The 21,876-nt window shown below is 50.4% G+C and overlaps 1 protein-coding gene across 2 annotated transcripts in view; it reads right to left on the reverse strand.

The window, feature by feature from the left end:
• Positions 1-21,876, reverse strand: part of ALPK3 (alpha kinase 3) — a 32,628-nt gene that overhangs the window by 1,603 nt on the left and 9,149 nt on the right. Inside the window, exons 2-13 of one of the 2 annotated variants that reach the window (XM_038146979.1) lie at positions 21,102-21,140; positions 17,781-17,902; positions 11,093-11,210; positions 9,045-10,044; positions 4,137-5,979; positions 3,124-3,271; positions 1,946-2,073; positions 1,651-1,686; positions 1,259-1,533; positions 848-936; positions 395-612; positions 150-198 (exon numbers count right to left, since the gene is read on the reverse strand). In XM_038146979.1, the coding sequence (XP_038002907.1) occupies positions 150-198; positions 395-612; positions 848-936; positions 1,259-1,533; positions 1,651-1,686; positions 1,946-2,073; positions 3,124-3,271; positions 4,137-5,979; positions 9,045-10,044; positions 11,093-11,210; positions 17,781-17,902; positions 21,102-21,140 (4,065 nt within the window). The remainder of the gene's footprint in view (positions 1-149; positions 199-394; positions 613-847; positions 937-1,258; positions 1,534-1,650; positions 1,687-1,945; positions 2,074-3,123; positions 3,272-4,136; positions 5,980-9,044; positions 10,045-11,092; positions 11,211-17,780; positions 17,903-21,101; positions 21,141-21,876) is intronic. The other variant, XM_038146980.1, reaches the window with a different exon arrangement.

A 21,876-nucleotide genomic window follows, 5' to 3' on the forward strand; every position in this document is an offset into this window, starting at 1 on the left:
ATCCTCAGCTCCTGCTTTGCACCAGGAGATGTCCCACCAGAGCAGGGAGGACGGAGCCTGACCCCAGTTACCACCATGGCCCTTGCCGGGTAAGAGGCAGAGCTGGGGACAGCCAGGGCCACCCTGCTCCAGAGCTGGAAATCACTCACCCTTTCAGGTTGGTAGCGATCCGCACGTTGGTCAACTTCCAGCCCACTCCTGTAATTTAAGAGGACAACCAGTCTCTGCCCAGAGAAGGACAGCCACCAATACTAAGGACAGGTCATTGCCCTGGGTAGAGGGTTCCATGGTATGGGGTGGGAGAGAGGCAGGAGGGCAAGCCTGGGGCTATTCTTTCTTTCTGAGGCTGGAGGATGGTGATGGGCCATGGGCACCACACAGGAGGTCCCCTTACCTTCCATGTCAGTCACGAGGATGTTTCCATTTGTCCACTGGTAAACCCAATGCTGGAAGGTGCAGCATTTGAGAACAATCTCCGAGGTGCCTCGTGCCACCAAGCTGCCATCTCTCTCAGTGACACAGTACTGCTCGCAGGGCTGGCCAAGGTCCTCCTCCATTGTGGCATAAGGGATGTTGTTGGCCGGACGATAAATCAGGTACAGAGGAATTATCCTGTGTGGGAGTTCACAGACAACGTCAGCATGGTGAGCTCTCCCTCCTCTGCAAGCAGAGATTCACACCACGGTCTGAAACCCTGGTTTTTGCCTTCCTCTCAGTATCCCTTCCATTTGTGGGAGTAGAGTGCACTGCCTTTGGGATGCCCCAACACCCACAGGGAATCTTTCCACCGTCCCCTGCGATGCTCTGCCAGAGCATTAAGCCAGCGGAGCTGAAGCACATCACTTACTCAGGCACCGCTCCAAAATCAGGGACTGCTCGTGCCTCAGCAGCAAAGATCTTGCAGTACTCACGACTGGAGTTTTGGACTTTACATTCCTGGAAGTGCAAACAGAAGAGTCAAGAACCTGTCTCATGACGCACCACTGCCTCCCTGGGACCACTGCCAATTGTTTCCCCTGTCCTGGTGGTCAAAGGGTGATGGGAAAGTCCTGAGCAGCTCCACGTTGCTCAGATGGAAGAGCTGAAACTAAGAATGGCAAGGACATTTCCAGCCCCCTGGCTAGACCACCCCAGAGCATTCCAAAAGTGGAAGGAAATAGCAAAAATGGGCACAGAGCTCAGGACTGTCCAGGGACCAACTCACAGGTGGGGAGGGTGGGAGGGAGAAAGGCGGAGGGTGGCCCACAAGGCTACCCACCTGGATGGTGATATCATAGTTCTTCTCGATAAGGCTGTTCTCATTCTTGGTCCCAAAGACGATGAAATTGTGCACTTTGATGACGCAGGTGTGGCCGGACTCGAAGACAGGCTCCAGGCCGTAAATGGCTCTGGCACGGCAGGCCTTGCGCAGGAAACCAGCACCCACCTCCATGTCCTCGCTCATCACGCGCCCGAAGAGCTTATCCCCCCAATAGCCTGCATCAGCCAAACCCTTGGCAAACACCATGGGTGTCATCTCGATCTCCTCTCCAACTGGTGGGAGGAAGAGCTGGTGAGGGGGGGACAACATGGGCACGTCCTGCTTCTGCCCCAGAGCTGCCTGCACCCCTCAGCAAGGGGCAGAGTCACAGCTCATCACGTGGCCCTTACCTTCAATCTCTTCCCGCAGGATAAATCCTGACAACACTAGAGGAGACAGAAAGCAAAGAGGTGTCAAGGTCCTGACAGGATCTCACCTTGCCCCATGCACTTGCACAACTAGGGATGGCAGGTAGGATGGTGGGAATCAGTTGGCACACAGAGGCAGAAGCACCTCACAGAGGTGATATTACAGAACGTGCCAAGGCTCCCCCACTGCAGCCTGGCACCAAGCCCTCTCTGCAGTTGGCCACACCACCCCACGGCACACCCTGGAAGCTGTGAGAGGCTGCTGAGGGCTCCTCACCTTCTGGGCTGAGCAGGAAATCTGTGGAGTCGGTGCCATACTCGTTGCTGATCACACACCGATAGACTCCGCAATCCTTCTGGGATGCCTGCACAACAGCCAAAGCTGCCTGGCCCTCATCGCCAGCACTGGAAAAGAAACGGAGCATGGCCACATCCCTGTGGGGTGGTGGGGCCACACGGGAGCCCTGTGACAGGCACTGTGGGTGGGCAACATACTGCCCTTGGGGGGATGGAAGAAGGCTACAAACAAAGCCATCCCAAGGGCAGCCCAGCTGCTCCCACAGCATGTCACAGCACCAGGAGTCCTGCCCTATGGTTTGTACTAACAGAGATGCTTATCCTCCAGACAAGCCCTGCAAAATCTGAATGGGATGGGGCTACAGACTGATAAATGTACTTGTCCCTGCGTGAGGCTGGGTCAGGGCTTCACAGAGAGAAGAGGTGGGACCCTCATCCTGAGACCCACTGGCTGAGCAGGCTCTGCTCTGGTTTGCTGGAAGGCAATGGCCACTCCTGCCCATCTGCCCCAGCTCAGGTATCTGCCCCAGGAGACAATTTCTGCCCCAAAATCACCTAACTTACCATCTACTCATTATAAAGGGAGCTCAAGGGACACCAATGGCATCAGGCAAATCCTAACTGATGTGGATGATGTTCCTACACAAATCCTTTGGGCTTGAGAACAAGCTGCTCTTCACAGTAGACCCAAAGGATACAACCAGCCACCCAGCTGTCTGAATATGCTCTCCCTGTGCAAGGGCTGTGCCAAGAGATGGAGAGGGCACAGCCAGAGCTGCTTTTTCCCAGTGGGGGTTGCATGGAAGACCCTCCCAGCACTGCTGGGAGACTGCCACCCTCACATGGATCCTTTGGGGTCCCAGTTTTGCAGTTCACATCCAGCTCTTGATTTCTGTGATGAACATAACCCCTTTTCTGCCCTCCCCAAGGTTTGGGTACCCAAAGCAGATGCTCCAGATGGAGCATCAACAAGATAAATTTGTCAGCAACTCCCCATCTGGGCAATCCTTCCCTCTGTGGGCACTGATATGATGAAGTTCACAATGCACTGTGCCACGCACTGAGCTTCCCATGCTGCCTTAGCAACAGGGGCACCTTCCCCCCAGGTAGGGCAAGGAGCAGGATGTGACAGGTGACAATGTGGAACCGACAGGTTACCTCCTTTGGGCTTCAGCTACAGGGATCCCGTCCTTGTACCACGTCAGCTTGGAATCACTCAATATATTGAAGAACTGGCACCAAAGTTTCAGGTTTCCTGATGCATCAGAAAATTGTTCTGCCCTGATCTTACGGACCACCTGTGGAGCTAAGGGTGCAAAAAGATGGGTGGTGAGACACAGAGTGCTGGCTGCAGCTCTGGGGGCAGGCCAGCCTACGCCCACACTGCTGCTCAGGGCTTTGGGTATAGCGTGTATGTCAGCACGTGTAACACTGCCTTCCCAGGGAAGGTCTCAGAGCTCCACTGGGGTAAAGAGATGGGATACAAGTGGTACAAATTTGCTCAACAGTGCAGCACTGCACTACCCAGTGAGGCTTGGCCAGAGGAAAGGCAGAAAACCACTATGGAATATTGGAGGAAACATTCATCTACTGAAGTAGGGATTTATCACGGCTACCCTTACTTTGCAAGAGTGCTGATTCCTGTGAGAGTATCACCTGGTTCCTTCAACCCCAGGATTATGCCTTTTTTTATTTGTTGCCACAAGGAATCAAATTAGCATTGACCACAGACATGGAAGAGGAGTGTGTGGCCTGTGATGCCCACTGAATCATGGAATCACAGTTTGGGTTCCAAGGGACTTTAAAGATCACTTCGTGCCATGAGGAGGGACACTTTCCACTCAACCAGGTAGCTCAGGATCCCCAACCAGCATCAGGCTTGATGAGACCCAGAACACAGAGACCAAAACCAAGAGGATTCTGTGATCCCTGGGGCTGGGGAAGCCCAGGCTGTAAGAGAGAGCCAGTGTCAGAACTGCTGCCTCTTGCACTCCTCATCCCTCCCTGCACTGGAATAGAAGTCTTGGGGAAGACTTTTGGCTTTCACACAGTCAAAGGCTGATGCTGAAACCCTATAAATGTACAAAACTCATGTGGCCCCAGCTACTGTTACTGGCTCCCTTTGTAGGCAACAAGGGAATGAGCTTCATGGGGATTCTCTCTTCCCTCACCTTTAAATGGGTTATTTGTACTCTGGGACTCTGCTGGCTGTGCTTCTGGCTTAGCATCTCCAGGGACCTCTTCGTCACCACCGGTGTCACCTGCAGGCTCCTCGTACAGCTTAGGAACCTCCAACGTGGCCATCTTCCTCGTGAGGGTTGGAGAACACTGCTCTGAGGGAGAGGATGGAGCTGGGGCAGGAGAATGCAACAGGGCTGCATTCTTCCTGGACTGTCGGGGTGAAACAGTCGGACTTCTTGTGTTCCCCAGGCTCTCTGGGGTTGCCTCCTCTTCCACCCCCACCTGTTTGGGTTTTGGCAGGTATATTTTCCGCCGGGCCCCCAAAGCGAGCTCTTCTGGTGTGGCACAAGGTAGCACTGCCAGAGGGTCAGCAGGGCTCTCTTCAGAGCTCACTGGAGGCAAATCAGAAAGATGAGGAGCCACTCCTGCTGTGGGCACACTGCCCACCACAATGGAGGGTACTGAGAGTGGGGGCGGCCCCTCGGCCTCAGGAGCCACCCAGGTGCGTCTCTTTGGTGGCACAGGCCTGCAAGCCAGCATCTCCTGGCTGGTAACAAATTCCTCATTAATCATTCCTGTGATCCGTCTGGATGTCCTGGGGGTCAGCGGCAAGTTCTCTGCTGTCTGGAAGAGCTGGTTGTTTTGTACTTTTTCCAAAACTTTCCTTGAGGTGCGAGGGCTAAGGCCAGCAATGCCTATCTCTGGGATCATGCATTCCCCTGCATTTGGCTGCTCCCTGTCCCCAGAGTCAGTGTCCCCTTTTGTGGCATCCTTACTGCTATCTGACATTTTTAGAAGTAGCAGCAGGTAGTTCTTTAAGGAGGAAACCAGGTTTTTGTGCTGCATTTTCTCCTCCACAGACATCTCCTGAGATCTCTCGGAGCCAGGCAGGACCAGCGGTACCTGTGGCTGAACCTCAGAAACTCCTTCCCAAGTCCCTGAAGATGCTGTTGGTTCCTGGCATGGAGCTGTGGCTGTCAGGAGTCCTCCCTCCTTCCCTTGAGGTCCCATGGGCACTGGCTTGGCGTTCTCCTCCTCTGAAGTGATGGCTGAAAACATCTCTCGTGGGGCAGATCCATCTGTTGTTGTGATTTCCGTTTCTCCTCTGGCAGGAGGCAGCAGCTGGGCTCCAGACGGGACCTCTCCTGCAGTGGCCTCCATCCCTGGGCTTCTGTTAGATGCCAGCAGTGCCTCCTGAGCCACTGATGGCCTCACTGCAGGAGCAGGAAGTGGCTCTTCCTTGGCAAGAGGAACTGAAGCAGGAGCTGCTGTTTCATTTTGGGTGTTCTGATGGTCCAAAGGCGTCCCTCCTGCCTCCCTGTGCACAGCCCCAAGACATAGCTCTGCTGCATCACTCCCTCCTGTCCTCACATCAGGATGGCTCCCAGACAACTCTGCTCCTGCCTCTTTGCTCTTCCCATCCTTGACTGTCTGACATGGGATTTGTTCAAGAGGAGTATCTTCTCCAGGTTCTGGAGGAGACAAATTTTTTAGCAATGAATCTTCCCCACCTTGGCTTTTGTTAGCTTGATTTAACAGTGCTTGCTGAGTCTCTCTGTCCTCAAGAGCACGGGAATGTCTTTCTGCCTGTTTCCTGGGGGGTGGGTGCTCCTTGCCAGACTGCACATGGTCTGGAGAACGTGCTGGTGGCTTTGGTGGCTCCTGAGGACTAAACCGAGGATTTGTCCTTTTCACAGCCCCCCTGGATTCCTGGCAAACAGGCACCTCTTTCCTGATCTCCTCAAGCTTACTAGCTTGCTGACTGGTCTCTTTGCTTGAACTGGACACTGGATGCTTTAGGTCACCAGGAGACTGTTCAACTCTTGCTGCAACCTAGTTAGAAAAAAAAAAAGGAAGGAAATTAGCATCATGTTACTGCCTGGGTCTGTGCAGTCGTACTTGTGGGCCACCTGCACCATTTGGCACTGCCCAACTTCTTGAATCATGGGAATTACCCTGATACCAGTGTTACTCTGTCATCCAGGGTCTTCTGGTTTCACCATCATCCCACAGGAGTGGGTCCCACCTGTCAGGTTGTACAAAATGTTTCTTCTTTTAATCAGCTCCAGCTTCTCTGCCTTTCAACACCCTTGCTGTGCACAGAGGCAAGAGATCTGCCTTTCTAAATCATTCAGCGGCTTTTAATCCAATCTCCTCTGACTCCATGCCTTCCCAAAGAGCGAAACTTTCCCATTTTTACCAGCCACTGCTGACACCTTGCATAATTCCCTTGATGTTTCCAAAGACTGAGTGCTCCCCTATCTGCACTGTGAGATGGGGCAGTCAGCATGTCACACTCTATTGAGATGAGGCAGATGAGGCTGCCCAAATGATTTATAGGGAAACCGTACACCCTGACGTTATCAGCACTATTCAACCATTCTGTTTCTCTGACGTTTGGGAAGCTCAAATGTTTCCGACCGCAGCTGCACCCAGCAGACGTGTCAGCGAGCTGCCTGCTGTGATGGCCAAGCTTGATCCTGAGGAGAACTGCCCAAATCCTGCAGCCAAGGAGCACGGTCTATTTTTGTAGGGGAGGTACCGTGGTGCACGCTCTGCCAGGCTGATGCTCTGTGAGCATCACCAGGACACGGGCACGGGGACAGGGCATGAACACAACGGGACCCCCTTCCACCCTGGAGGATCTGCTGCTAAGGATTTTCTTCTGAGGTTCCGGACTTGAGCATTAAGCCCCCCCGAAATGAATGCCACGGGAAAGGATGGCTGTGGCACTTAGACCTCTATTTTGTGCTGCTTTTGCTTGATTTGGTAGCTTGGGGAAAAGAGGAAAGGTAGCACCATTCTCTCAGCAAGCCCTTTCCCAAGCAAATAAATTGAATGGTTTGGGTAGGATGGGACTTTAAAGCCCATCTCATTCCAATCCCTGCCATAGGCAGGGACAACTTCCATTAGGCCAGGTTGCTCCAAGACCCAACCTGGCCTGGAACACTTCCAGGGATGGGGCAGCCACAGCTGCTCTGGGCAATCGGTGCCAGGGCCTCACAACCCTCTCAGCCAAGAATTTCTTCTCCATATCCCATCTGACCCTGCCCTCTGACAGTGGAAAGCCATTCTTCCTTGTCCTGTTACTCCATGCCCTTTTTTGAAGTCCTTCTCTAATTGTTAGGGCATGAGTGTTGAAGGGCTGGGGCGGGGAAAGCATCATTAGAGGCTGTTCCTACCCATAAAATTCAAGAAGTATATTCAAATCACCAGTTTAAAATTTAGGCAAGAGTGATTACCATGCAAAATGTTAAAATGATCAGAGCCTGGGTACAGTCTTTTTTTTTTTTTTTTTTTTTTGCTACAGAGAAATCCAGCTCAGAAGAGAAGTCCTGAGCATAAGCCGCAGCTATGTCCTGAGGCTAAGGAAAACACTCACCTATGACCTTTCTTGTTTAACAGAAAGAATAAAAAAAGAAATAGACAAGCAACCCCTGTCCTGGGGGGTGAAAATATCCTGAAACATGCCTGGAATCCGCCTTAAAGGCTTTAAATCAGCTTATTTGCTCTCACAAAAGCCTGAGGACTTTCCCCAACAGCACCAACAAGCTGAAGCATTCAAATTCAAATCAGAAGCATTCCCTTTTGTCTCCTCAACGGCACACCAGCTGACAAGTCACAGTCTTCCGTCGGTGAGTGGGGCTTTTAAAGAGAAAAAAACCCTTGATGCATGTCAAAGGCTCAGGGATGACAGCCCAAGCCTGCTGCACACCAGCATTTTTGCATCGTTTCTGAGCGAGAGGTGTTAAAATGAGCACAGAGGGGAGAAACAAATGGGTTTGCCGTGGGCTGGCCTGAACAGCAATAATTTCTGCAGCAGTATGTGATACTGGTGGGTCAGGTTGAAGATGAGCCCACAGCACTGTGCAGCTGCAAGGCCAGAAACCAGGTGCACACTGCATAACACAGCAAGTTCTTACCAGCAAAGCTGCACCCACCAATGGCTAACAAAATTTAAGAGATAAAGAAAGGATTTTTTTTTCCACTGGAGCACCCACCAGTCCCTTATTCATTGTGGATTTTTCCACATTCTGAAATATGTGCATTACCACGAAGTGAGAGGTGCTGCACCTAGAGCCTTGTCTTTGCTGAAAGTGTGCACCCACCACAGCCCAAAGTCCAGATCCTGACAGCACCTGCAAACTGAGAGACCAGAGAATCGTTTATGATAGAAGGGGTCATTAAAGAAAAACGGGGGGAAAACAGTCCGGTAGCTTCCAGTCTAATATTTTCATGGCAAATACTTCAGGTTAAGTGACAAAAATAGCAGCTGACTAAGAGATGCTCTGAGGGCCAGAAGCAGGTGCTGTGCCCTAGCACTTCATCACCATCACAACGAGTCTCCCAACAGAGTCTCCGCAACAGGGATGGGTGAAAAAAATAGTCCAGACCTACTGTACACACGTTGCACTGTAAACAAAACTCGAGGCCCTGAGGGTGCAGCTCACAAGGTACCTCATCTGCATGGGGGGCTCCTTAACTAAAGCTCCCTTGTTAAACTGAACAGATGCCATCAGAAGGCACCCACTGCCAGCTATAAATACCCATTCAGTGCTCCTGCCGACCTGATCTGAAAACATTCCGCATGAGGTCAGCCTGCTGATTAAACCGGAGAGCCCCAGGCCACCGAGACCAGCTGCTCGAATGGCCCCGACTTACATCTCTCACCACCTCAGCTGACATTTGCTTGGAGATGGGGTGGAAGCTCTGCTGTCTGGGCTCACAAAATCCTAAAAGCCCTTCTGGGTGCTTTCACCAGTGGAGACCTGTGGAGCCTTGGCAGCAGATCCCGTGGTGCACACACAGCCTCCCAGGCCCAGTGCCACAACACAAATGCACAGCACAGATATTTTCTTGTTGCTACCCCTGCGTTGGCTGTTGTCTCTCCTAGTTACCTCTTTGCTCCCCTCCAACTTCTGTTCTTGCTGCTGGCCTCTCTGGCCCTCCAACACCTCAGAGGCCAGTGGAGCATCCTCTGTCTGTCTGCTGGCTGCCACAGGCTGAAGGGCAGCCTCACTCCCAGCCTCATCCTTGGCTCGCGCCTCTTCCTTCCCTGCCGCTGGCTTCACTTGCTTATCAAAATACATGTCCTTTAAAGAGAAGTACATGTCATCATTAGGTTTAATGTCCTGTTTCACAGCTTTCCCAGGCTCTTTGAATTTTGGACTGGTTTCCACTTCTTGATCACTTGCTGCTCGCAAACGCGCATTCCTGCGTAAGGGGACAGGAGGAGCAAACCTGGGATTTGAAGACTGATTGGCCCTGTCTCTCCCACTTTCTTCTCGCTTAGAAACCTCCTGTTTTGGTGCTGAAGGAGCCTCCACCTTCTTTTTCTTTTTAGCTGCAGAGTCTTTTGCCCCAGGCTTGGTTGCCAAGTCCTCCACTGTCTCATAGATGTACGTGAGAAAGTTGTTCCCGTTCTCCTCCCCACTTTCCAAAGTGGCATCTCCATTGGTGGTCACCTCTGCTTTCAGAGGTGCCACCAGTTTGTTTGGGAAGCCCGGCACGGCACTGAGTGGCTGCTCCTTTGTCTCAGCAATATCCTTGTGTAACCTGGACTGTGAATCCGCAACGTGCACTTTCGCTGTGTCTTCCTTCTCCCATGAAGAGTCTCCCGACCGGAGATTCTGATCTCTAGCCAGTCTCCGCTTCCTCTGGAGCCGTTCAGGGCTCATTCCTTGCAACTTCTCCACTTCCACATTTTCTTTTCCTCGTTTCTTGCCTTGTTCTATTTCTTGCAGCTTTTCTTCAGCCTTTCTCTTGATTTTGTCAAACCACTTCTGATGGATTTTGAACTCCGTCATGGTTCCCACTTCCAGCACACCGGAGCAGGACACGATGCCTTTGTTATTTCTAGCTGAGGCCTGGTAAATGCCTGCATCCTCTTCTCGGCACCTGGAAATCAAAAGCTGTGTGTGAGACCTACCCATCCTCCTCAGGATGCCCGCTGGACGCACAGGCATGCATGTTCTCCTACTTCTTGCTCCAGAGAGTCCAGAAGATGTAGCCCATGAGGTGCCCACATGACATCTGGAGGCCTCGGGCTGGCCTCTCTCCCTGGCTCTGCTTGCTCTCCACACTAACAAACAAGCAAGTTTTATGACAAATTTGTTCTAACTCCACCCTGGGCTGTAACTCTGGTCTGAAGGCTGTGATGGAGGAGGAACAGGCAGCACCAGGCTTCACAACTGTTCTTGGTCACAGTCCTCTGCAGGATCTTTTTCTCTCAGCTCTACACAGCCCACAAGACATTCCTGTTCTTCCTCTACCCTACCATATTACCAAAGTCTTCCCACCCCATGTCACAGGCACCAGCACAAGCACCTGCCTGCATCCCTATTGTCACCCCTTGAGGACACCTGACCCACAGAGATCCCCGGTCCTGGAAGAGGTGATCCAGCCTTTGATGGACACCTGGAGCACAGCTGGGGGAGCAGAAAAGCTCAGGCTAGAAGCACAAGGATGGCAGATTATCAGCAACACTGATATTCTGCATTTTTAGTCAGTGCCACATCTGTCTGATATCCCAAGTCCAGGACTCAAGGTGTGACAGGTCTGTGCCTGCTGGGGACAAGGTGTGCCTGGCTCTCCAGAAACTTGATTCCCTGGACCATTATCTTGGAAGTAGATAGTGCTTTCCCCTTGCTCATCTTTGTCACCCCTAATGCTCAGCACTGGAAGGCTCCAGAGAGAGGGACCCCTTCTTCCCTTCCTCTTGCTTCCAGGATGGCAGCTGTCCCTGGATGCAGTAATGGATTTCATACTGGTGTGACTGGGGAGCCACAGCTGGAGGGGAAGGGCCAGTTGTGAATTCACAGTGGGGAGCAGAAGGGGCCAGCCAAGTGATGGGGGGGATATCACTGTTGACAGCTTACCCAGCCACTGAGAACACACTCAGAGCTCCCATCAGCAAACCCAGTCACTCTCCAGCTCCTTTACTCACTTGTAGAGCTGCAGGGTGTGGCGGTTTCCATGACGGAATATCTCATACTTGGGTAAGCCACAATAGCGATCCATCTCCTCATCATCCTTGTACCACGTCACCTCGGGCTGTGGGTACCCTGGGGGGCACATGGAAGGAACATCAGAGAGTGAAACATTCCACACAGAAGCACAGACAGCATGGTATCAGCAGCAGCACACCAGGACAGATGCTATTCTGGGCTCACCACATTCCTAAATGGCACAACAGAAACAGTGGAAACTTAACAGGCTTATCTCAGACTTTTATCACTCCTAGGAATAGGACTATTTTTGAGAAAAAAATCCCAGCACTTCATTCCTGAACAGAGGGGAGTGGATCACACGCTCATCTCCTGTAACACTGGCTGGGAGAAGGTGAGCATGCCGTCACTTTTATGTGAAGAGGGATGTTTTGATGAGGCCAAGGCTATGGCTGGAGAACAGGCGTTCGGCCCTCCATGGAGCTCTCAGCATTTTGCACAGTGTCACAGCCTGTAAGTTGATCTGAAACTTTCCACTGAACAGAAACAACCTTGATTGCATCACAGCCAGCTCAGTGTCCTACAAATGTCACTTGACAACAGATGTCACCTGCCTTTTCAGTGGTATGACATCATGATGTGTGTGACTGGCTGGCTGGCAGGCTGGGCACACAGCCACGTTCTCCACCACTTGCAGAGGTGTTGGATCAGCATGTGAGTCCCATATGGACCAGTGCTAGCCACAGCCTTCACTGCTCACTGACAGCAGCTCTAGCTCAGATTAAGTCAGTTTTCATGCAAAGACAGCTCAAGCCAGCAGCCAGCAGGGGTTCCTGCACTCAGGGCTCGCCACCCAGCCAAGCTGACCCCCAGGGCAAGGGATGAAAGTGTCAATGGTCCCGTCCTGCCTTGGCTAAAGGCTGTAGCCGATTGCTCAAGAGCTTATCTGCTGCAAATGTCCCTGCAGGCTTTCTGTGGGGCCAAAGAAAAGAGTCCAGCACTCTCCTCAACTCCACCAGACACCAAGGAGCACCCCAGAATGTAGCAAGGGTTAGCCCCCATGAGCATCCCAGGCATGGGACCGATGAGGGCTTTCCAGGAATATCCAAAGGGTCCCAACTCAATGGCTCTGGAGTAATGAGAAAGCAGGGACGAAGTGCTCTCTGGATACTTCCCAGCTACCAAGCCACAGGTTTCAAGGCCAACCAGGACCTCAATTGTCCTCCTTGCACCAGCCAAAGATGTTGTCAGCCCATAGCAATGTCTGAGCCCAGCTTACTCCTGCTCTCATGAAGGTCCTAGAGCAGGACTGAGAGTCCAGAAGGAGAGACTCATCAGCAGGAATTCACCCAGGCTTTGGCCAATCCAATATGCCTTTGCCCAGAAAAGCAGCACATGCCAAATCTCCACCTGTACTGCTTTGGCTCCCCTGTCCCCATCCCTTCCCTGTGGTGGCTCCTCAGTGTCCACTGGCTCCTTGAAGGATTTAGTCCACTGGGACCAGACAGGGCTGGGAAGATAAGTCTCAGCAGCTTTTCTTTCCTGTTCTCCTCTCTGAGAAGTATCAACCCCCATAGCCCAGACACCTCACAGACTGGATTTTACCCTATTGCTCCTTCTTCTCTAAGGTCTCTTACTCTGCACTGCCCCAGCATCCCCCCTCTCCATCCTTGTTGTAAGTACATCTCCCACATGCTTTGCTGCCTCAATCCCTTCCCACTTAATCCCAATCCCCTTTGCTGCCATCAGCAGCTTTTTCTGTTGGGTAGTGCCTTGTTTCTCCTCTTCTACAGGAAGCCAAGCCATGACTTTCTCCCATCACCCTTCCTGCAAGGCTTTCTGTCCTCCCCCTCTGCCCCACTCTTGTCACAGCCCATTCCTTGCTGCTGCCCTGACCCCCCAAACCAGTTTCTAGAGACATGCAAAGCCCTCAGGTACTTGTGGCTGAAGAAAACAAGCCCTGAACTGGGAACTGGAGAAAGTCATGAGAACATTTCCAGAGATGGGATCATCAGGGATTGACACTGCTGCTTGTATTTTCCATAAAATAATAAATATTGCCAGCAGGAGCCTGGGCTGAATGAGCCTGTGGTGAATTCCTTCTGCTCCAGAGATTACCAAAACAATTTCCATACACAAGCTTATACTGCGCCCAGAGCAATCCAACCCTTCCCAAGGGCTGCTCTGCAACCAAGATCTGCAGAAGGCCCCCACAGTCCATCTTGCAGGGAGCTGGCAGGTAGATTTTCCTGACACCCTAAGAAACAGCAACCACAGCCTTTCATTCTGGGAACTGCCAGCCGATAGTTTCCGAGAAGCTCTGTGATGTCCCGTGTCCCCCCCTCCCCGCCGTGGCCTCCACAGCTGATTTCCATTCCCAGCTGACATCTGCCGGAAAGAGCTGCCATTTCCATAGCTATGCAGTCTCCAGGAAAGGCTTTTCCTCCTGCTAAGCTTAAACTCCTTTTGATTTGCAGCACTCGTGTCCTTGAGGCTGCCTGCTCCCTCTGAGGAGCTAGGGCCATGAAAGCCCAGTGCCAGGACCAGCTCACACTGCACAGTGTCGCCTGCAGCCCAAGAGAGCTGCAGGCAAGCTCTGGCTGGAATTCCAGTCCACAGGCAGGCGGATGCTGAAAGGCTTCCCACCTCCCACGCAGGTACAGCGACCTCAGCTGCCTGTCCAAATATCATCCATCCCTTCCCAGGGGCTGTAATCAGAGCCAAGATGGAAAGATGCCTGGGGAGGGATGAGTCTCCCTGGCACAGGGAGGGGAGCTGCTGCTGATGCTGCTGACATCCATCTTTGGGCTGCTGAGTGAATGAATTGCCTCGGTCCAGGATGGGGGGGTGGAAGAAGAGTCAGGCATCATTCCCAACACGGTGCGTCCCCTGCAGGCACAGCATCCACAGCTTGCCCAGAGGGATGAGATGGATCTGAGGGTTCCATCCGTGGGCATTGCCAGGCTGCAGGCACCAGATGCCCACCCACAGCATGAGACACCCTGACACACTCACAGATCCACACTCATCCTTCCCAAAGCTGCCCCTGCCGCAGCCCCCCGTGCAGCTGGGCCCCTGCAGCTCCCAGGCAGAGCCCCACGGCTGCAGACAGAGCGGGGCCAGGCGCTCCTGGGAAGAGCAGCCATCCGCTCCACATCTTCAGCATGTGTGTCTGCCAGCAGCACCGCTCCAGCGTGATGGCCAGCCACCACAGCATCCTGGAAACTTTTCAGAGCAAGGGTATTTTTTTCATGGAGATTGCCAGGTTTAGATCAAACATGGTTTTTCTGAAAACTGTCAAAATCTGAGAAGTCTTCAAAGCTTAGTGACTGTAACCAAAACAGTTCTTAAAATATCCATCCAAAACAGTTCTGAATATATCTATCCAAAATCACCCACAGAAACTGTTTCAAGTTGCTTTTTTTTTTAATTTATTTTTTGGGGGCAGGAAAGGAGGGGACTTAGTCTTCTGAAACTTGGGAAGGTGCTAAGAGTTTAGAACCATCAAACAATATTCACAGTTTCTGCTCTACACAAGCTACATACAGTAGGGGCTTCAACAGTCTTGGGAATACAATTCCTGGTAAGATGTTACGCTTCCTGGCTTCATGGATTTAAACCTCCCCAGCACGCAAGGACAAGGAAGCTTCTAGCAGTGCTGACAGGAGGGACAGATACTAAGAGCAGTAGCTTCCCATGCCACTGTGAGCAGTGCTCATTCACCATCCTTCCCTTGTTCTCGGCCCCAAAGCCAAACTTCCTCATCTCCCAGCAGCCTTGTAGTCACTGTCCCATCCCCAAACCCCTCTCACAGCCCCTGCATGTCTCCAGACATTCTTCATCCAAGCACTTCAGTCTCATCCTTCAAACATGTCCCTCAGGGGGTCACCACAAATGCAGCAAGTGGAATTCCTTTAACCTGATTAAAAACTGCATCCACCAAGCATGTGACTGTCTACTCACCCTACCCAAACTCTCTTCCCCAAGCCATGGGCACAGCCCTCTCCACTCTGTACTCTGCAATAAAACCATGGAGGCAGTGATGGGATCAAGCTCCTGAGACGATGATTTGTGAAGCCAGATCAGAGGGGTTGAACCTGGCTAAGGAAGGCTGAAATGGCACTGAAGATGCAGCTGTACAACAGTGGGCTGGTGCTGACATATAATGGTCTTGGCTAGATCCAGCCACCACCTGTCCCAGCTGGACTCATTCCCTAACAAGCAGTCAGAGACCTAGGCCCCTTCATCCAACTTCCCCCATTTTGTCAGCTGACATCTCTCCTTCCCAGGCAATGATACACAGAAGCAATTAAAAGCTGGAAAATCCTTGTGGCAGCACCTCCATGAAGGGCCACTCTGAAGAGAGAAGCCCAATATCCACTCACTGCAAATGAGCTGTGATGACCCTTGAGACCCTGAAGTCCAGACAGACCCACCAAGGAAAGCACTTGGTGCAGAGATGTGGGATGAAGCTGCACAGCAAATGGAAATGTTGTTTCCTTTGTCACATCTCTTAGAGAACAAAGGACGAAACTAATTTTGTCTGAAAAAAGAAAACATCTCATAACTGATGCAGGATCTGACCCAAAAAATCAAATCAGACATAGCAGGGACACCAGTAGCAGGCTGAAGTAGGCATCAGGAGGAAAGTTTGTGCCTCCAGACACAGGAATCTGCCTCTGCCTGACATGCTTTTTTCCTGCTTGTATCACTCATCACACTCTGGAGATTGGTTCTTCAAACACTGCCATTGTTCTGTGTTCCTAGGACAGGCCCAGCAAGTCCTAGTCCAAGTATTCCCAGATGTGGGACTAGTCTGTAACTCTCATTATTGGTCAAGAAGCAGCAAAAAAAAACAAAAAGAAAAAAGTACGATGCTATTGTAGGTCACACATCCATATTTGTGGCTTGACCGTCAAAACAGGAGCAGGTGACTGTCTGCCCTTTGCCTCCATCAAAGTGTCCCTGGACTCCAGCCACAGTGCTGGGACTGAACTGGTTCCACTCTGGTCACTGGCCAGGGATGTCACTGCCGTTTCCTTGCTCCCAGCAACGCCTCCCAGTTGAACACAAACATCACGGCAGGGCAAGACACCTGAACTACCAACCAGACTCTGCAGCCAGAGTATGCTTTCCACCTCCTGCCCCTCTCTCCCAAAGAGATCCTGAGCTCCTAAAGCAGTCCACAGGACCACATACAGGACATGTCCATCTGGCAAAGGTGGTCCAAGGATGATTTAAAAAACATTTCCATGAAAATTTTTAAGTGCATAGAAACATCCCCCAAGCTAGTTTATCAAGCACAAAAATATTGTGACACACGCTAAGAGACTCATTGACAATTTCCTACACTTGAGTAGGAAACGAGGCCAGTACAAGGTCAAGTTTTCTGCCTGGTGCAGAAACCACGAAGAGATGGAATTTGTTTGAAGGAACCATCAACCTCAGAGGTGCAGCTGGTGGAGATTTAAGCCAGTGAGAGAAGGCCAGGACTTTTACTCTGGATTTCCCAACAACCGAAACATTTTCTCACCTCTGACACTTGCAGAATGGCATGTTCCATGGTACTGCACAATATGTCAAACTTCTGCTTTCAGAAAACTGGAATTGGGAAGAGCCCTTCTAATGACTGCCCAAATAAAGTGGTTTGAAGGCATCTCCTAGCAGCCCCCTTTGGCTCTAGAAGCAGCAAGAAGGGGTCTGCTGAAGTTAAGCCTCAATAAAATCAATATATCAGTCATACCCCTGTAAGTTCAGAAGGCCAGCCTTCAGAACAAGGGAATCCATAAGAGAAAAGCCAAGAATTCATAGCTGGCAGTTCTCAGAAGGACTGAGAACATGCTTCCTTATTTCCAGCCTGTTTCAGCAGCCAGACATCCTTAGGAAAGCTTTGGTCCTTGCGCCTAAGAGGCTCATTGGATAAACTCTCCTCCTTCCAGAACTTGCAAACTTGTTGGTAAGTGTCTCTCACTGAGGAACCTCTTGGAGTAATTAATACAAGTGAGGTCAGGAAGGATCATGGAGCTGTTAACAAGTCCATTGAGAGAAGAGGTTTTAGAGTCTCCATATTTAAAGAACAAAATCTCATCAGCAAAGGAGCTACTTGCCTCTACACCAATGTGCTGCCATGCCACAAAGCCTTAGCACCAGCCTTCTTTTTTGGCCTCTCCCTCCTTCTCCTCCTCTTCTTGACTTAATACCTTCCTGCCCAAGGGGAGATTTTAGCTCATTGGGCAGTGACCAGCTTTTATTTCAGATGTTGACCAACACAGAAGTTCATCACTGATACAAATGCAGCTGTGCTCTAACCATCTACCATCTACAGGCAGCAGTATTGGTTCCAGCAGCACAAAACTGCATATTCCTGGGTTATGGAGGCCAGGATTAGAGAAGCAGAGATTAAGACAGTAAAATGTATCTGGTCCAAGCAGTAACCAGCATATCCCGCTTTCTGGTCTTTCATTTGCCTTGTTTGAGATGTTAGCTTATGCCTTTGCCTCTTTACACACTCAGGTGTTTCCCACCTCCCTTAAATTGAAGCTAAAATCACCATGCAATTGCTGAACCTCTGCTTGACATTCTGACAACAGTGGGCTTGTTATCCTTGTTATCACTTGCCGCAGAGTTGAACTGGCACAAGTCCAGCAGGTGAGGCAGGACCAGGTTATTCACTGAAGACACTGTTACCTGTCACTATGCACGTGAATTTAGCATCAGAGTCCTCGGACACAGCACGGGATTTGATAGTGGTTTCAAATAGTGGCTGTGTTTCCTCCGTCAGCTGAGAAATGATTGCGCAGAAGGTGCTCCTGGAAGATTCAAGAAGCATTTCTTAGAGATAAAAGCACCAGAAAAATCAAAGGGTCCACCTTGTGTCTCACCTCAGCAGCCTGTGTTCTCATTGTCCATGCCCTCTTCCCTCCCATCATCCCTATACTTGCTCACAAGTCAGTCCAGTGCCAGGGCATTCGACTGATTTCTCCCTCCTAAGATGACTGTCAATTTAAAGTGACATTCAGGAGCCATTCCCTTGTCTTAGCTCTTAGGGCTATTGGGGCAATGAATGTTGACCCACTGGATGAATGAAGACCCATTTTAGCTCTTGATTATACCAAGACACCTCTTTGGGCAGCCAGCAAGCTTAGAGCTCCACCTAACAAAGTCAATTCCCAGTTCTGAACCATAAATGTTTCAAGAGTTGTTCTGTTCACTCGGATTTTCTTTTATTTGGGAAGACTTTGTGTCATTTCAGGCCAAGTGTGAATTGCACATGTCTCCTGAACACAGCAGCCCTCTTAGAAAAGCTGCAAGCTGTGGCACTAAGGAAGATCTGAGTCTGGCTAGCAGCTTTCTGAATCCAGGAATTAGCTGGGAAGGAAGTCCCTGTTTAACCCCTTACTGCTGCAGGTAGGCACTCACACTCCCTACTCCAGGAGTTCAGGCTCTGACCTCGAAGTTCCTGCTGGGACACCCAAATAGCCAGAACTATCCTAACAGTGCAATCTGTAATGCTCAAGAGCAGAGCATGGATTCTCCAGGTGTTTCAGCACTGTTTAATGAGTGCAAAAAATCACCATATTCATCCAGCACTGCCAACCCTGCTGCAGCACCACTGAGAGAGGTCCCAGAAAATCTGGGCTTTCTTAAATAAAGGGAAATTATTTAATTCTGAATTGGGTTTTCATTCAGATAATGCTGAGGCTCCTGGAAGGGAAGAGCTTCTTATTAAATTTTCCCCTCTGAAATTAAAACTCTTTTAAAGCACATTTACAATATGAGAGGGGCCCCCAAGGTCTCAAGTGCAAAGACGCTGGGAGAAACAGCTAATATTGCAAGAGAACTGGTAGCTGGCAGCTCTATTTATATAATTTTCAGCAGTGAAAGACATTCCTTAAACAAGTGATCAGCTTCCAGAAACATGCAAGGGGTGGAACAAATGCCCAAACCACTCCTGACACAGCTCCACCATGAGCAGAAGGGCTCAGAGGGTGTGCTGGTATGTGGTGAGTGTTCCATGAGGAGGACCCCAGCCTCACCAGCAGCCCCAGCTTGCAGGCAGGATGCTGGTGCTGCTGCCACTAATGCTCTACCTGCTAAGGAAGCAAACTGGGCCAGGACAAACCAAAAAGCCCCCCGTTTAGCATGACCCAGCAGGGGCAGGTGCACTGACAGGGACTAAGCACACATGGCTGAAGGTCTCAGGAGAGCTACAGCCACAGCAACTGCCTGTTTTATCCATCCTGAAAACTTACCTGGAGGCTGCAAGTCATTATTTTCCCTCTGCCTTCCTGCAAGAATGGGTTTGTAAGACATGCAGGGAGATGAATCCCTGAGTAACTACCCAGTGGGACGTCACCCAGCTACCAGACACCTTGTGCTTGATGAGGGTCAGGACAGGGGAAGCTTGGGATGTTGCAAACCTGATTAATCTACTGAATGAGGGTAATAAGCATGGTCTGTATCCAAACACATGTGTGGGATTAGATAAAAATCACAGATTCCACAGCTCAGACTCTTTTCTGTGGAAATCAATGGTTACTAGGACACTGGCCCTGGTAAGCAACTCTTCACTCAACTGTGGGGCCAGGAATGGGCTGTGGGAGTCAAAAGCTGTTTCAAACCAGAGCAACCTTCCCAAATTCCAATCCCAGGAAAAAAAAATGCCCATTTCCACAGAGCAAGGCAGACAATCCAGTACAAGGCAGTTACTGGTAGGGTTTTGATGCTCCCTTCAATACAGATCCCCCTCCCCATACCAGTAAATGCCTTTCAGAGCCACATAAAAAGAATTTCCCAAGCATCAACCAACATTTCATACCCCAGCAGGAGGGCAACCGGGTCAGCATCTTATAATCAAGTGATGCACACACACATAGTGGCTCTTGGGACCCAGTTTAATCCCAGCACCATGCCACCAGCACCAGCAGGCAGCACCAGGAATAAGTCTGGTCCACTCAGTGCAAATCCCACAACCAGGTGAAATACATACAGCAAAGGCTACTGAATGGCTGTGGAAAGCAGCTGTGGTGGAAGCTGGGGGCTCCACAGGCTCAGCAGATGGATCAGGGACTTGCCCAGTGACACTTGGCAGGAAGCCTGGAAGGTCTATTGAGTCTTTCGAAGAAACCATTGTGTTGGTCACAGCAGGATTTCAAGGCTCTGGCACTGTGGGGCTCTCAGCTGACTCACTCCAGCTGCAAGGAGGCTTGTCCAATTCGAATTGCTTTCTAAACCAGTAATTCAGGGTATTTGAAGAACTGGACACAAAGCACTAGCCACTTTTTCTCTGGGCCTTCCTGGAGCTGCATCTTTGGGGCAGAAAAAGCCCTGGATCCTAGCAGAGACCCCTGGCAATTCAGTAGCCTTTTCAATTAAAGAGGGATTTCCATACAAAAGCCTGCTGGAAAAGGAGATTTGAGAAGTGTATTCCTCTTGTTATGATTTTCTTTTTCTGACTTTTTGGTTAGAAATCCCAGAGCTATAGAGGTGTTCTGGAGAAGCCTTTCCCTCCATGGTTATTCTTCTACCTGCCACTCCAGCAAACCAGAAATGCCAACTGATTTCCAAATGTGTTCTTTTGCCAAAGGCAAAGTACAGCTGTACAAGTGCCTTTTGGAGCAAAGTCCAAGTGAGTGAGGATCCTCACAAAAATGGCAGGGGGAAGAAGATTTTTTCTCTGGATGTCTCAGGGCAGTCACATCCAATTTTTAATGTCTCTGTATGGAAGTCTCACTTTAATATAAAGAAGTAGCTGAACACCCATCCTTTGGCTAAGAAAGAGGAATATTTCTTGCACCTTAACACAGGAATTATGATGAACGTTCACTTTTCTTTCTACAGTTCAAGCAAATATTAGGGAACAAATCATGCAGAATGAGGCTGTTAGATCACTTCAGGGCTCTTGACTGATTAATTAATTAATTAGTACCAAAGCATTACAGGTTAATCACATGCAGACAGATTCAGAAAAGTGTTTGGTCAGAGCAGTTTAATGCAATGTAGTTTTACCTTCCTAAACTGGAGGGAGAGAATCTGCTGCTTGATAAGCTAAGCAAGAAACAGCATAAAAACCATTAGAGAGAGAAGCACGGAAAGGAGCTGAAATAAACAAACCGTTACAGAGACATATTAATGATGAGTCATTTTGCAGAGGTCAGAGTTCCTATTAAAAGAAGGTACAGCTGCCTTAGGCTGCCTGCCAGGACGAGCAAGCCACATTGTCAATTGAAATCAAAGGCTGTAAAAATGAAATGGTCGTTAACCACAGAGAATCAGTGTCAGGACATCTATACAAGTAGGTTTCCAAGAAGCAGCACCTTGAGCCTTCCATGCACCATCCGCAGCATTGTGCTCAAAGCAGGCAACTCCACCACAGGAGACGTCCAGCCCAATTCTCTGCTGGCAAGCAGCTGGCCTGAGCTGGGTGCCCTCTGTGCTTCCAAGGACAGCTCCTGGGAGAAGCTGAAAAGTCTTTGATCACATTGCTTTCCAGCTTGCCAATCAAATCACTAAGGTCTGGCAAAACATTAAAATAAAATAACAGAAGTAGACTTTACAAGAATCTACACGTTTTGCTTTCTTTGCGGGAAGATGTAGGAGCATTAACCAATTCACGGAACAAAATCATACACGCAGGTCCTGCCCAAGACATCTTGAGGAGCTACTTACCAGTGGTCACCAGCTCTCCCAAAGGAGTGTCTTCAGGGACTCATGCCCTAGCCAAAGGGCCACATTGCCAGACTGTGGCAGCAGCCCCTTGCAGGCTGTAGGAAACAACCTCTGT

This window comes from Motacilla alba, chromosome 10 (genome assembly GCF_015832195.1).
Source record: "Motacilla alba alba isolate MOTALB_02 chromosome 10, Motacilla_alba_V1.0_pri, whole genome shotgun sequence".
In the NCBI taxonomy this organism is placed as follows: domain Eukaryota; kingdom Metazoa; phylum Chordata; class Aves; order Passeriformes; family Motacillidae; genus Motacilla; species Motacilla alba.